The 16,592-nt window shown below is 44.8% G+C and overlaps 1 protein-coding gene across 7 annotated transcripts in view; it reads left to right on the forward strand.

Annotated features, from left to right (window-relative positions):
- cracdla (cracd like a) overlaps positions 1 to 15,028 on the forward strand; it is a 54,841-nt gene extending 39,813 nt beyond the window's left edge. For all 7 annotated transcript variants that reach the window (XM_069179253.1, XM_015363503.2, XM_015363502.2 and 4 more), the window contains 4 exons: positions 488 to 2,081; positions 6,752 to 6,930; positions 10,939 to 11,068; positions 12,617 to 15,028. In XM_069179253.1, the coding sequence (XP_069035354.1) occupies positions 488 to 2,081; positions 6,752 to 6,930; positions 10,939 to 11,068; positions 12,617 to 12,771 (2,058 nt within the window). In that variant the 3' untranslated portion in view covers positions 12,772 to 15,028. The remainder of the gene's footprint in view (positions 1 to 487; positions 2,082 to 6,751; positions 6,931 to 10,938; positions 11,069 to 12,616) is intronic.
- Positions 15,029 to 16,592: the final 1,564 nt, after the last annotated feature.

The following is a 16,592-nucleotide window of genomic DNA, read 5'->3' on the forward strand; positions in this document are numbered from 1 at the left end:
CATTAGTTAAAGAAGTTCAGGTGGGTATCTGCGTCAGCATGCGTAGGCTGCAAAGGAACAATAGGTTTATTCCATGCTGAAAAGAGATGAAAGAAAACACAACGTTTTGGCTGTGGAGCCTTCTTCAGGTGTGTGCAGGTGTGAGCCTACCTCATTGGTTAAAGAAAGAGTAGAAGGTGGTTTATATACCACAGCACATTACCACATACTTCAACAACTGGGCCTTCCACATATCAAACTAGTGGTGTCAGTGCTTCACAGAGTGTTTCATGATCACACACAGAGAGTTAAAGGGAAGAGCTGCGTCAGTGTGTGGTGGCTGCAAAGGAGCAGTTAAAGATTAATTCCAGCGCTGAAAACATTAATTTAGGTGTTTGAACACACATTTCTTCTTTCTACTTCTCAGCGAGGAATTAACCTTTACTTATTCCACTCAGAAAGTGTCCATTGTCATCCTATCTTTGTGTCACCTGTTTTCTTTCTTCAGACGGCACATAGATCCCGTTCTGAAAGCTTGAACGACTTGGAATCCACACTCCTAGAAAAGGAGGAGGAGGAGGAGCACCAGGCGGCAAGGGTCCCCCAGGAGATAGTAAGATGCCACTCCTATTCCAGCCAGGTGACGGGGACAGAGAGCAGGACAGCTGCTCAGCTCATCCAGAGGCCCACTCTGGTCCAGGCCCAGGACACGCCTGAGGACCAGCCGAGCAAAGAGTCTCCCAGGAAGGAAGCCAGGGAATCACGACTCCGCCCCGCGGGTTTCTGTGTGCCAGTGGACCACAACTTCACTAACCCCCTTTCCAGTCAGCCAGTGCCAGGCTTTCAGGATTACTCTGCAATACAAGAATCTCTCCCTGTTGCAGACTCTGCAGCTGAGGAAACACTGTGCAAGCAGGGACCTGCAGAGGTAAAGAATCCTAGCACATCTAAAGCACAAAGTCAAGATTTAGTCGAAGAAATTCTGAATTATGGACCTTATAGCCCAAAAGGAACCATACTGTCCCCTGGTCTGCATACCTCAGATCATGCTGCGCCCACTGCTCTAGTTTCAGCACCTAGTCTGACAAACAACAATGGAAGTCTAAACAGGAGCTCACAAAATTTCATCCAAGGAGTCCACGTTGACAACAATGCCAAAGAACTTCCTTCTCCCCCACCTAGGATGACAAAAAGCTTGGTTTCTGTTGACAGGTCAAAGACACCGAAAACCTCCTCTTTGAAAAAGAACACAGCAACTGTCGAGGGAGTCTCACTATCGCCACAGCCTGGAGCACAACGAACAGCGCCCCCTAGTGCAAAGGGGGAACACTTGATTATACAGACACCTGATGCAGGCTGTTCTGATCCAAGACACCGTCCATCTTTCAAGAAAACGAGCGCCGGGTCTTTCCGGTTCTCTGTGTCGTCTGCCTGGGACAGACCGAGAGCTGGGAGCTTCACCGGGGTGGAGTCCTCAGAGGTGAAGACAGAAGACGTGCCGCTAGCCAAGACATCCTCTTTCCCCAAGCTCCACCCCGTCTCCAGAGTGGAAGAAATCAAGTCGGAGCCTCAGGGGGGGCTGGGAGGCAGCCAGCGGGAGAGGAGGAACACGTGGATAAAGCCGGAGCCGGAAGCTCCGAGGGCAGCGAAGGAGCAGCTTGGCACGACGGCGCCACCCGCAAAGCGCGAGGACGGGGCTGCTGGTGGGGCAGGGGGCAGAGAGGAGGACCAGGGAGGGAGATCAACATTTGGGGTGAAACTACGCGCCACCTCCTTGTCCCTGAAGTACCGCCAAGACTTCAAGTCAGAGCTCGCAATGAAGCGGCGCAGTGCTGAGGCCTACCCTGTCTCCCCTAGCACCCAGGAATTCATCCTGCCGTCAAAGGAAGGGAAATCAGATCCCGAAAAAACCTGGGAATCAGCTTGTGCGTATCTCAAAGATGGCAGCAAACCCATGGCCAAGAGCAGCTCAGAGCAGCCCCACGTTAAACCTCCCTTACCCAGGAAACCTGCTGCACAGAGCACAGCTGCCCCAGTGTCCTCAAACACGCCGAAGGATGAGAATAAAGAGCTGGACAGGCCAAGCCACAGCAAGGTCAACGGTAAGATACTCAACCGTTTCTGTAATGGTCTGTGCAGACATGGTAGTAATACACATTGGTGTTTTAAGAATATGCCTGGCTCCATGTTTATTCCCAAGTTTTATACAATGTAACTAACAGCCAGTTGTAACAAAAATGAAATGCAAGAATACATCTGGTATTTAATACATAAATAGATTAAAATCTGCAGGTAGATAGATATGCAGATACTGTAGATATTGCAAAATCCAATGCTATGAATCAAAAGCTTTTTGTTCTAGCACATACAGTAGGTACTCAATTCAACTACTTTAGAGAAAACAGTTCTCCAGATCCCTTCTAATCATCAACCGCTGAAAATCGGAGTTGAACTGGTCCGGTTAAGCTAATGATTAGCTCAATTAAATCATTAAACTAAAGCCTACAGACACTCCACCCCTCTATAATGTCGCTGTGCCCCACAGGATTAAAGCTACAATTTCACTCCATTTCCTGATAATAAGTGTAAATTGTAAACGTTTGAAAGCATACACTGAAAAAGAGATGACACAAATGTCAGAAAGGGAAATTCATATTTCTGTCACTGCAAAGAAAGATTTTTGTAATCAACTCGTTCCTGCTGCTTTCCACTGCATCTGGGGCTGTTTGTATCTGTCTCACTCCTTCAAGGAGGCGGTGAGATACAGTACTAGGCCAACAGGAGCCCAGGCACCTTCTGGAAAGAGACGCTGCCAAGTGACACAGTTCAGCAGAGAGAAGTGTTGCACCAGGAGTGTTGAACTAGAACATCGCCCCCCTGCTGACATGTTCTTTCTTAGGGGCTTTCTTCTCTCGGCTAACTCTGCTGACTTCATTTGCACAACTGCCTCCTGCCTGGACAGCTCAGTTTTACTCTTCTGAGCTGTAGAGCAATTTGTTAATTACTTTACACTAATTTGTTCACGGCTGACAAAGGTTTTTGCAATGTGGCCTCCAAATCCCGGAAGCCTTTGTTTGCTGTGGTCTCTGAAAATGAAAAGGATTGCTCTTTAGCGACTGTTTGCTGGTGTTCTGTGACCCTGAAACTCTGCTAGTAGTTTAAATTAAATCTGCATGAAAAAATTCCTCCATTCAGTGATGCTGTTATTGAACTATCTGTTTTTTTCCAATCTCTACCCTTTCCCAGCATTGAAATGCTAGTTACTAGCAGTTAGAAACATATCTGAATTTTAACAAGATTTTATGAATGAGGGAAAAAAAAACTTTCATAACAACACCATTTTACTTATAGATTCTTTTCGATCAAGTCAAAGTACTTGATTGAATTGCTTCTATTTAGTGCCTTTCATACCAGAGGTGTTATGTTGTGGTCCCTGAAGTTTCAGGACCGCGGCGAAAGACAAGTCGAGCTCCAAAGGCAGCTTTTCAGAGAAGCCTTGGGAGTCCTCGGAAAAAGGCAGTGTGGGAGTGATGCTCAAACGAATGATGAATGAGAAAAAGATACTGGCTGCTTGAAAGGAGATGAGTGAAAGAGCCGGCGAAAAGGCTGCCTTCACCGCAGCGGAGAAGGCGTCTGGAAAAAAGAGCTGTCAGAAGGGCAGAGGCTCCCCATGAAAAAGACTGTCCAGTAGCGGCAGTGGAGAAGACTGTGGAGCAGAGGCAGATGACAGCGAGTCAAAAGGAAAAAAGAAAGGGAGAGAAAAATGTGCGCGCCAGGAGACAAATGCAGCAAGGAGAGTAGTCCCTGCTGATTCACTCCTTGGAGAGTTCGAAAAAAAAGGTGGTAGTAGGACGAGCATTTAAGTGACACGGGAGCCAGCACTTGAAGCTCTAGCTCAGAGTTGGAGCACTGAATGAGAAGGGAGCTTTAAAAAGTCTTAAAAAGCCTTCTTATAACTGCCTGTTTGATTGTTGGTACCGCCTGATTGAAAGACAGAGGGTCTTTGAGAAATGCTTCCCGAACGTGTTTGCTGGGAGCAGGCTTTGTGAATGTGCTTGTTGCCCGGAGCAACATAGGGACAAGTGCTGCTCCCAGCCCGGTTGTGACAGGTAATCCCAGAACACTTCCCCCAAGGAGGGGACCTTCAGTATTTCATCCGTGCAGGTCCACCTAGGTGATGTGTGGCTGCCATTCTCCATCAGCAGCCTTACTACAAAGAGAGCTACAGTATATCAGTTGAATTAAGGGGCTACTTGAGGGAGGTCAAACTAGCAAGTCTGGAGTGGAATCAAGCCAGGATACCAGGGTATCACCCCTGTTCATATGAAGAGCGCCACAGGATCTTTCATGATTAAGCAATGAGGATCTCGATTTAATGTCTTATCCAGGGAATAGCACCCCCTACAGGGCAATATCCCCTGACACCATACTGGGGCTTTGTTCTGGGAATTCTGGTCCAGAGGGAAGGGGCACTATCTACAGGTCCACCAACACCACCTCCTGCAGCAGTTTAACTTGGGTGTCTCCCATCGGAGGAGTAATCACACCTGAGCCTAGCCCAGATCCTGAGACGAGATTAGGGCGTGTTGACACCAGCAGGTGTTCTGCGTCATGCTGTGATTGTCAGTGGGTGCTATTTGATGCCTGCGTATACATCCCTACTGTGGTGTCTCTCAATGTGTGATCCAGGAGGGTGGTGCTCTGGTCAATGTTTTATTGTCGTGTTTTTTCAAAGAAGTTAACTTTATCAATACAAGACTTAAAAGAAAAACTTTGCAGTAACTCTGCCGGGCTGGCTGCTTTTAAAATTTAACCTGCGAGATAAAGGAAGATCTCAGATTACAGTACTAAAGGGACAATATTTCTGCCCCTTCTTCTCTCCTATCGTGTGTTTCACAAGAACACGTCGCCAGTGGCGAAGAACCTTGATCCCAACAACCAGGTTCAGAAAAATTCAACTTTAAACTAAAAGAATAAGAACAAATACACACACTTCTGTGAGAAATTTAAAGCCTGTGACTCAGGATACTTTATTTTGACAGGAGATGTCTCCATTTGCTTGTCAAGCTAAAATCTCTGGCAGGAAGTTGCATAGTACACCAATGCTCTTGGTAGTTAGTAGCTAATTATCGATCTGAGGATCTCTTTCAACAGTTTCTTAAAGGAACCACAGTAATGGTTTTGACATGGCTTGGTGCCTCTTGCATACTCCCACAACCTTTTAAATACGAAGTGAGAACAGAACTAGAAATTATTTTGTTGTTATTGGGTTTTAGAGTATAATTAGAGAGGAAGAGTGCACCAGTATAGCACTGGGTACAGGGCAGTACTGCACCAGTCTTCATTTGAACTTGTAGCTCTCCCCCAAAAAAAACAGGATGTGGTGACTAGGTGCCAGAACGGAGCTGATTTAGAAATGGGTTAATGTTCAGGTGTTGTTACATATTACATGAATCCATCCATTTTCTAACCGCTTCATCCAATTCAGGGTCGCAGGAAAGCTCGAGCCTATTCCATCAAGCGACGGGCACAAGGCCTGTACACGCTGTACAAGACACCTGTCCATCACTGGACAAGACATAAGCCTCTCACAGAACAGACACAAACACTGACACACACACACTCCCATCAGGACAAAGAAACCAATAACCTACCAGTATGTTCTTGGGAGGAAACCAGAGCACCTGGAGGAAACCCATGTGCACACGGGGAGAACATACAAACTCCATACAGACAGCGCCCCTGGTCCAGAACTGAACCAAGAGCACAAGAGTTGTGAGGCAGCAATGCCAACCACTGCCACCGTGCCACTGCCACCCACCATCTTCCATCTTCCAAAACTAAACTAAAAAATTATGTGTCCTTGAACTACAAAATATATATATATTCACTCAAGACAGAGGTTTCTCAGAGGATTAACAGGTTGCTTGAGTGTCATGGTTTGTGTGTTTTTAATTTTTCTTTACTTGTCAAAGGATATCTAAAAATGAATACCTGGGCTGACTGCTGTGTGAAACCTGGCTGCAGTTTAGATAGATCTTTGGGGAAATTGCGTGGGTCTCCCCTGTCTGGATATCTGAATTTGCCTCCTGTACATTAGAAACTTTGGCTCTGCAGTACTCCAGTGTTGGAATCAAAAGACCACTATCACAAGCCAGATTAAGAAAAGGCTGCACTTACCTGCACCTATATAAGCCGTAATCATTACAGTTTGGTGAAGTTTGGTGAAGACCATTCCTCACATGCTGAATTACAGGGACTGTAGGGGAAAGGCCAGTATTGCTAAAACGCTCCATATGTGAATCAGTTATCCAGAGCTGGAGACCTTTCAGAACATTAAAACATGTTGAAATTAAGGAATTCAGAGTTGACATTTAGCCAATGCCATTCAGCCCAGACATGACCCATAGCTCAGCCAGTGCTGTCACTGATACATTTGGGATCCCATCACCTTAAGTTCTTATATACAGTACTCTTTTGTGCAACTGAAACCTATTGATACAGTGACACAGAAATATATTATACTAATTTGTCATGCCCAGTCAGAACTTCAAGTGTTTACTCCCTGTTCTAGAGGAGACTAATGAGGATAATTTAATCTGTGCATTTTACTGTATATAAATTGCAGTATCTGGTCTGTCACTACATGCACATGTATATACAGTATCTTACAGTATCCAGGGGTGTCTTCTTTTATTTATGCAGATCCGTGAACTCCAGACGTTCTGCCTCACCCTTGCGTGTGCAGTAAGATGTTTGCTTGTCTCCACAGAAAAAGCAGCTCCCTTAAAGACTGTGGCTGAGAAGGAGGCTGTGGCTGTCTCTGGGCCCATGTGGATCTCCATGGCCAGACAGAGACAGAGAGGTGTCCAGCTGCAGTACTCCAGCAAAGAGGACAGAGACACCGCGGCAGAGATCCGGACAGACAACCTGACCCCAGGAGAGCACAAGGTAACCGACCCTTCATCGCTCCACAGATAGCAGAGCCACTGCTGTTTGTACTGTCAGGTCAGGCTGTACATAGCTCATCCAAAGCCAGACATCTTTGCGTTGAAGTTAGTCTTCAACCAGGGGAACTGCAACTCTATTTTTATACTTCAGGGTTAGAAACAATGATGAGTGCAGTTCAAGCCACAATAAAAATAAAATGTACACAGTAAGGTGTAAAACCTCCAATTTTCATCAGGAAATGGACAAAATTTCCAGGTATGTGCAGCACCATATTCTGTGATTCAGAACAAGGCAAGAAAACATACAGTGAAGTGATGCAGCCTTTTTACCAATGTAAACAAGCAGGCTTGTGAATACATCTCTTTCAAATCCAATAGACATATTGCTCTCAACGTCAAGGCGGTTTTCCTGAAAAATTCAACTCACTTGTTAACTCTTCATGCAGATCACATTGGAATATTTCTGTGGTGAGATGTCTGCTGTACAACCTATACGTATTCACTTGTATACAGGATTACATTAGTCATTACAGTGATTAGTGAGCAGGAAGGGCCGCTTCACATCATAATCCTCACGAGCTCTCACTCTCGCCCTTGCCCGTGGTGAGACCAAGTTTTTGCAACCCCATGGCGACCATAGAATACGCAAAAAAAAATCACGATTTTGTGCTTCATTCAGAATTTGTAAAATTTTGCAATACTGCCAATTGGTTGATTTTGTGACCAAAATTAAATTACAGGTCTGAGAAATTGGGACTGCAGTTCCCCTTTAAAGACTTAGACTTTTTTCCGGACGCAGGTCTGCATTTAGAGGCACAAACAGAAACAGTTCTGCCACCCATAGTTTTCAGTGTTGTTTGATTGATGTCACTAAATTGTGTATGTTTGCCTGGGGAAAGACTGGCATAGTCCTACCCTGTGCCTGGAGGTACACTGGTGTAGTCCTGCCCTGTACCCAGTGATACTATAACAGTCATTATTTTTATTTTATACCAAACCTATTTGGAATCAGTAATTGTGTCTGACTACTACTGAATACGCCCTGTCCTACGTGGTGTGAATGAGGTCCTGTGGGGACACAGTCATGACACACCCACCTGTCACCATCGTGGGATGCACTACGGGCTCCACACTGCCATACAGGAGAGTTAGCGCCATCTAGAGGAGAGGTGCATCTATCTATCATTGACATCTCTGCCAGTTTAGAGCAGAGCCTGGCTGGTTCTGTCACTGTTATTGAACCAAGAGGACCTGGGCCAACTTAAACCCAATACTAGAAACCATGTGCTTTCTCTTGGTGAATCTCAGTCACGACTAACTTGTGACATGACTCCGATAGGGTCTCAGGGCAAAGCCTTCACTTTTCCATGAGGAAGATATTGGAAGATGAGCTCTTTGATTCATTACTTTGATTTTCAGTGTAAATGAACATGCTATTCATTTTTGTGTGATACACTTCAAATTCAGTCTGTCTTTTTTTTAAACAAACATTTATTAGTAATGCAATATGCACAGTAAGCAACATATTACATAAACATACAGCACACGAGTTACAATATTTACAAACAAGGTATGCATCTTGACTAAACAGTGAACCCCACACCACTGCCAAGTATTCAAATCCTGTTTTTTTTTCCCAGTTCAGCACCATCTTTGTTAAAATTTACTTTCTCCAATATTAACAAATGGGAACATCCCCAAGAGACACATGCTGGGTCCAGGATTAAACTGTCCCTCAGTCTCTAAGGGCCTCTTCCAGGACAGGATGTTCCAACGCAGCACTTGTCAACATCTGGGTTTTCCAGCACTGGGATTTTCCGACCATCACAGCAGCCCTCCACACAGTACCACTCAGACGGCTCTGTGGAGCACATGAAGTAGATGTAGGATTAGGAGGTGCTGTCCAGGAACTAGAAGGTGTAGATGTGGAAGCTACTGTGGTGCTTGAGCAGAGGCAGCCTGGAGTGGATGTGCAGGGTGGAAGTGTGGCTGTAGCAGTCATCATACAGCAGCACCCAGGCAGCCTGACCAGAGCTGGGGAAGGCCATACAGTAGTGCACCAGTAGCACGAGGTTGGGGTCTGGAGTGTTCAACAGTCACAGCTCCAGGTAGACTGGGTTCCCCCCAACCAGGTAGACTGGGAGAGGTCGGTGGTACTGAGGGTAGAACCTGGAGTAGCTCTCATCCGTAAAAATCTGGAGCTGCACCCCAAACACTCACTGTGGCAGCACAGCAGAGGGCAGGTAAGGGCTCTTCACCAGGTAGCCTGTGCTGGTCAGGTTCCCCTCAGCGTAGCGACACTCCACCAGTGGTCTGGAGGGGCTGTCTCTGGCAATGATTCCATAGCTCTGGATGTTGTGTCTAGCCAGGGACTTCACTTCAGCCAGGTAGGGTCTCTCCCACCACAAATGCATATCCAGTTACGGGGAACTTGAAGATGGCAGGATCTGGGGTACAGATGACAGGGGTGCAGGATGTGCTGCCAGCAATCACCAGGCTGGCAGGATCCACAGGGCATACAGAGATGGCACGATGAACGGCAAAGACAAAGTGCTTGTTGGCAGCAGTGCTCTCCTCCAGTGGAGAGTAGCAAGAGGGTGTTTCTGGGTCCACACAGCATCCCTTGGCCAGGCAGTGGACTGGAAAGATCCTCTCTGGACCACAGGCCACCCAATAACTTCTGGGAAGTTTGCAGCCCTCCTTTGGTCTGTGGGGGTGATAGGGACGGGACACCACCAACTCCCTTCTTGGACCGTCACTGGAAACGTGTACCACCTTGACCTAGTACTTGCAAGTCCGCAAGCCAGACATGGCAGTCAGTGTACAGGATAGACAGTACGTTCAGGTGTTGTCTTCAATCACAGAGTTCCCACAGGATCCGGCACAGACACCAAGCTTCCAGAGGCACTCTGAACCTCGATCTCCTCCAGGGCGCCAGCAGACAGGGACACCTCACTGCAGGAGATAGTCAGGGTTTTTGGGGGACAGCGCTGCAGGGGCAATTGCCACAAAGCAGGACACAGTACTGGTCATCCATATGGTCCCATGGGGAAAATGACCCAGGTCAGACTCAAACCCCTCTGCAAAATATATTTTTGTTTCAGAAAAAGATAGCTTTGCTATCCCATCTGTGGGCGGTCAGTGATCCAATGCTGGAGAGGCTACAAAATCTCATTACAGCTTATTTTGTTTATACAAATTCAACAAGAATAGGAGAGAAAAAAACTTAACAGACAGACAGATAGGATAAAACACATTCATAATACATGACAGGACGAGACAGGACAGAATGTAATGCGAGGTATAAAAGGGGAATCCTTATGGTTACATTTAGTACACTATAAGGTTATTTATTACATATAAAGAATGGATAATCACAATATGGGATTATAAGTATGATAACAGCATATGATGGAGATATATGGTGCATACTTCAAAAGTATACATGTACAGTATTATAAGTGTATGTGTCTTTTCATATGTATACAATATATGCGAGTGAGCACTATGGATTTAGATTTTCAAAAAATGGACCCAAATTTCTTCAAAATGTGTAGTTTGATTTGTAATTGAGGCTTTCATTTTCTCCATTGATATATGTTCTATAAGACGATTTAACCATTGTGTGACATGGAGTGTATTTCTAGTTTTCCAGTTCAGGAAAATTCAGTTTTTCTGCTGCAGTTCATGATCTGCAGAATAAACTGTTCGATAGGCTCTTCCTAAAATTTGAGAGGGCAGACATTTGTAGTTCTCAATTATTTCAGTAGTTTAGGAAATTTTGTGGAAGAGTTTAACAGAAGATTGACACATTAACAGCAGGCAGGCAAGGACAGAGTCTTTCTGAAACTGAGGGCTTCGAAGGTGAGAGCGATAACAGCAGAAATGAAAAAGGCCTGTCTGAAATGTTCACCAGAGCAGCAACACGAAAGACAGCCATGACTCCGACACACTGAGCACTGCAGAGGTGCTGCTCATGTCTCCCGTCTCCTGTCTCCTGTGCTTTCAGCCAGAGGAGGGGAGAGCTCGGAGAGAAGTGTGTGTCACGGCGGAGTCTCCTTCTCTGCGGAGAGACGCGCCAGACAGCAGGCCTGACGTCAGAGCAGAGAGGAGACAGCCTGGAAAAACAGCCCCCTCAGGTAAGGAGCCACACAGACGCAGTTTTATAGGTCACCTGTTTATCAAGATTGGGAATATCGGTAAATTACTAAAGAATTAAGCGAGGCTTGTACGTACAGTAGTTAGGAGATCTCTGTTCTCTAGAAATGGGAAATTTATACAATTATTTAAATCTGTATATAATAAGAATCTAGTTATATATAATAGGTTATATAGATTTATATTTATATATCTTATATAGATTTATATTCTGATCTATAAACCCTGCTGGACCGGACACTCCTGCAGTAGAGGGGAAACAGCTCTGACAGTAATGGCATAAAATTCTCCAAGCTCTTTCGGCTGGATGAAACCGACATGTTGCTCACTCCCTCTGCCAGAGTATTTGGCTTCTGCACAGGGAGCGCATATCTTAAGGTTATAAAGGAGTAAGGCTCCTCAACCAATACAACCATCCAGAGGACAGTCCTGAACTGCTGTAGCTGTGGTTAATATCTTTATATCCCTGCACAGAGCGCTGTTTTCTCCCTTATCATACAGAGCACTACAGGCATCAGTGTCAGCACTCCACAGCGTCCACAGCGCCTTCCCATAAGTTTAAACAACAGTTAAATATGTATCCTAACACGGTTTTCAGACAATAAAGCTGCCCTAATGAATAGAGGACACATAAGATACATTAGAAAGCTTACAAACAAGCATTGGGGCTATGTCTGCTACACCGTGATTGATTCGAGGATCCAGATGTGAGCTGAAAGAAGAATGAGTATATTAATCAAAACCCGACCGCTGCAGCATTTTGGTGCCTCCTGATCTATTTCCATTTTTAATGTTCTTCTATGGAGACACAGTGGATAAATTAGTCTTTACAGTGAAATGTGCTGCATTATTATAAGACAGAAATGGCTTCTGATCCTGACTGAACTGCATGTTCCTAAAGCTAATGTGATGTGCATTCATTGCCATGAATCATGTGAATTTACACTTCAGAACATTAATAATTGCTTACACTTATATAGCGCTTTTCTGGACACTCCACTCAAAGTGCTTTACAGGTAATGGGGATCCCCTCCACCACCACCAGTGTGCAGCCCTACCTGGATGATGTGTCTGCAGCCATAGTGCACCAGTACACTCACCACACATCAGCTATTAGTGCAGAGGAGAACAGAATGATGAAGCCAATTCATGGATGGGGATCGTTAAGAAGTAGAGCTAGTTATGCAGACAAACAGGGAACGTGAGATGCAAGAAAATCCAATTAATTTTTTCATAAGTCATCCGACATTGAAATTCAGCAGGAATCAAAAATTGAAACTGGTTCATCATATTTAGCAGACATCTTTATTAGATAAAATAATTGCTGTTTGTATTGCTACCCCCAAAGGTAACTAAGTTACAAGACGGCACTGCATACAGCAAATTTAGTGATATAACAGTTAGGGATACAGCAGAGCTAAATAAAATAATAAATGTAGTTACAGACGAGATTCAGAATAAGTTCAAAAGTTTTAAAAATTGGTAGTAGTGGTAGCCTGCAAGCTATTAATGAGATATTTTTTATGCAGAAGTTGCACCATGTGCTGTCCCACAAGCAGAGAGAGAAGTCAAACTGCCGTCAACCAAAGACACCCTGCTGCCTGTGTCTGGGGGGGGACAGCCCTCCTGGATGGAACTAGCGAAGAAGAAAGCCCAAGCATGGAGTGACAAGACAGTGGACTGACAGCTTGGCGTCCCAGCTTATTTGGCACTGGACCCTGCCTGTACCTGTCCCTGAGTGTCTCCACGTTTGCCCGCTGTCATCTCCTGAGCAGCCTGTCGGACTGGGGAAAGTGTCTCTCACCCCAGTGCTAGAAGGCTTGTCGCAGCTACGGACAGGTCCGACACATGTTTGTTGGGGGGAATATTGCCAATTTTTAAAACCTGGGAGCAAAATGCACCTAGATTTCTGCTTGAGAGCATATATATATATATATTCGTATGAGCTTAACATGCAGAAGTTACATAGTTATATTGTCACAGTCAGGTGCCTCAGCCAGTTGCGGCTGGCATCATCCAAATTGATAAAGTTGCCGGGGCATCTGAAGCGAGGGCAGGAGTGTAGGATGTGGTCGGCCGTCTGCTCCTCGCCATCGCCGCATTCGCAGATTGGGTCATCAGTGAGACCCCACTTGTGTAGGGTGGCCCGGAAACGGCCACGTCCGGTTCTTAGTCGGTTCAGCTTGACCCAGGCTTGTCTGGGTAGGTCATTTCCAGCGGGTTTGTTTCTTGAGAGCATGTGGCCTCTTGAGAAGATTTCCAATCATTGGGCAGATGTGTCTTGGCTGGTGCTTCTTGAGAGATGGGGAAGTGCTGAGGGTGAAATATCAGTTCCTTGGTTGTAATCTGTTTTTTTTTAGGTGTTAAAAATTAGCTCTGGTACCTAATGGTTTTGTGGGCGGAATCATGGATGCAGTATCTATACTACTGTATACTACGGTGTCATCAATTAAGCTCTAACATTATCACTTAAACATCATTAATTAAACATGACCAGTACCTCATAAATGAGGCAGTGGCTCTGTGGCTAAGGATCTGCACCTTTGGTTGGAAGGATGCCAGTTTGTATCCCTACTCCGTTGGGCCCCTGAGGCAGGCCCTTAACCCCAACTGCCCCAGGGGTGCTGTATAAATGGCTGAACCTGTGCTCTGACCCCAAGCTTCGCTCCCTGTCTGCGTGTCTCATGGAGAGCAAGTTGGGGTATGCTAAAAGACAAATTCCTAATACAAGAAATTGTATATGGCCAATAAACTGATCTTATCTTATAAAGGTAACTATTAACAGCTGGCATTTGAAAAAAATAGAAAAAATAGTGCTGGTAAATAGTATCAAAAGCATGTAATAAAGAATGATGCCCATGACAACCTTGCTTTCTTATTTACCTTAGGACTTAGCTTTAGGATGGCTGCAGTAGCTCAATGTGGAAGCCATCTGAAACAGAGACTGTGTGTCTGAGAGCACTGAGAGAGCACTAAGGACATTCAGCCACGGTTTACTTTCCACCTGACACACCTGCATTGTTTGTCAATCTGTCCTTTTACAGAAACTGCCTTGAAAAACAGCCCAGTGCCGCAATATTTCAGCACTTAAAATATGATACAGTCTCAATAAATATCTTTGAACTAGAGGGTTTGCATCTCATATGGACACTAGAAAAATTAGACATGTCAGAGCTCACCAACAGTTAATGGATTGCGACAAGGAAGAACAACTGTTAGATTATTTTTTGACACAGGTGCAAAGAACGAACCATGTTATATCCTGTACAAAATGAATTCTAAGCTAATTTTGGAAATAACTATTTTTCAGAATGGGAAAACTTGCATTTAAAATGGTTTATTTAATGATGTTGGTCCGAAAAATCTTCTGAGGTTTTATGTAGATTACAGTTAGGATTAGTTATTATCATTGTAAAGGAATTCAAAAGCTGCACTTCATATATGAAGCTGGGGTAATATTTGTTATTTTGTTATATCAAGATTGTATATTTGTCACTCTGCTCTGGGCTGTTCTGTCTTGGTCCTGGTGGGTTGGTGTGTCTACAGGTTTTCATTTCAACTCAGTTCATAAAGAGCTGAATAAGAACTTTTTTAACTGCTTTTCAGGTGTTGTTGCTTTGAAGAAATGTAGAAAACTGCAGATACACTGCAGACACACTCCTGGACCAGGATAGGATAGCCCTGACATAGCATTGGTAACACTATTTCTGCTAAATCTTCTGTATGTACAAATTGAACTGTACAGTAGGATCAATCAAGCACTAGAGAGATACCTCACAGGACACAGTCAAAAAGCTCGTCCGCAAATGAAAGCACAGAGAAAGCTTCTATACAATTAGTAAAAACTTTGTGAAAGAAACTGGTGATATGTTCTCAGAGACATATGCGATGCAGTTACATCTCATGTAAAATACAACTGAAGTAAACGTATCTCTGAATGACCTGCATCCTTCCTATGTGATTTCATTATGTTTGAATTAGAAAGCACTCATCGGATTGTTCAACTGCAGCACAATCTGTCTATTTTAATAAGCAGTGCTGTTCACTCCACATTGCAGAGGGCTGAAGTCCACCAGCTTTTGTTGGAAACTTAATAATGATCAATGAGCACAGACCAGGGGTGGCATGGTGGCTTAGTGGTTAGCATTACTGCCCTATATGGTGTTTGCATGTTCTCCCTGTGTTTGTGTGGGTTTCCTCTAACACATACTGGGGGGGTCAATTGGCTTCAGGGAAAACAGGCCCTGGTGTGAGTGTTCGTGTCTGGACCTGTGTACAGTATGTACAGTATGTAGCCTGTGAAGGACTGGTGTCCTGTCCAGGGTGTACCCTGCCTTGCACCCGTTGCTTGCTGGAACAGGCACCCGCTCTCTCACGACCCTGAATAGGATAACATACTGTAGTTAGCGATGGATGGAGCACAGACCAAGACACAGTGGTAATAGAGACCAATCAAGTGACCAACTGCGTCCATTCAAGTCATTTATAGTCCAGACTGGACTGAAAACCAGAAGACATGGTGACCCTCCAGGACACAGAGTGAGTACACTCTGATTGATTGATTGATTGATGAAGTGCAGGGTCCTCTGGAATGGCACACCATAGTCATACCCCCTCCTGTACGAATTCCTTGTACAGCAGATGGCCAGAGACGTGATCTAATGCTCATCTTTTGTGAAGATTCTGAATATCCTCAGCTTCAAAGCGCAAAGAGCTCAACAGTGCACACTGTCCTCTTGGGTCCCTCACACAGGTCTTCAGGTAGGTCGACCGGTTCCCTGTAGGTTAAGATAATGCCCTGATGAACACAGGGTTTCAGATAACAAGATAATTTAATTGTGACAGGAAGCCAAATGCAAGAGGAGTGATTCTTTAAAAAGAAATGCTGTTATGTATTGTACGCAGAAGCTGCCTTGTTTTGCTTGAAGAACTACCAGTATAACGGTTAAAACCTCAATGCATTGCATCTGTCCAAACAAATTACTGCCTGTAAGACATTATAACATCTTTTCTTTTCCGCCCCGCAGCCCTGACAGAATCACAAGGCAGCTGGTGTTAAGTCAGTGTGTGCAAAATGCTGTCTGTAGCTCAGACAAGCTGTTCGCCACAGGGAGAGTACAGGCATCATTTAACACTCCTGTGGCCAAAAGACTGCTCCAGTACTATAGAACTAGTATCCCAAGAGAACAGAACACATCCACATCTTCTGTTTCAGAGAACAGGGGAACAGAAGAACTGAGTGATACACCCTGCCTATTGACAGTCATTGGAAATACTGGTAGACTAGTGTGCCAATTATATGAGGGTCTCTCGTGTCACCAGAAAATTATTCCACCAGACGTACTCACGAACGTAAACCTCTGTCACGTGCGTCTTTACAAAGCAAGGACTTCGGAGAAAAATAAAAGGGCAACTTAAATGAGTTGTTGATGTTTAAAGAGTGTATGTTCCGAACACGCTTCGAAATCCGCTGCAGAATCTCAAATAAAATTAAAGCGCACAAGT

This window comes from Lepisosteus oculatus, chromosome 15 (genome assembly GCF_040954835.1).
Source record: "Lepisosteus oculatus isolate fLepOcu1 chromosome 15, fLepOcu1.hap2, whole genome shotgun sequence".
In the NCBI taxonomy this organism is placed as follows: domain Eukaryota; kingdom Metazoa; phylum Chordata; class Actinopteri; order Semionotiformes; family Lepisosteidae; genus Lepisosteus; species Lepisosteus oculatus.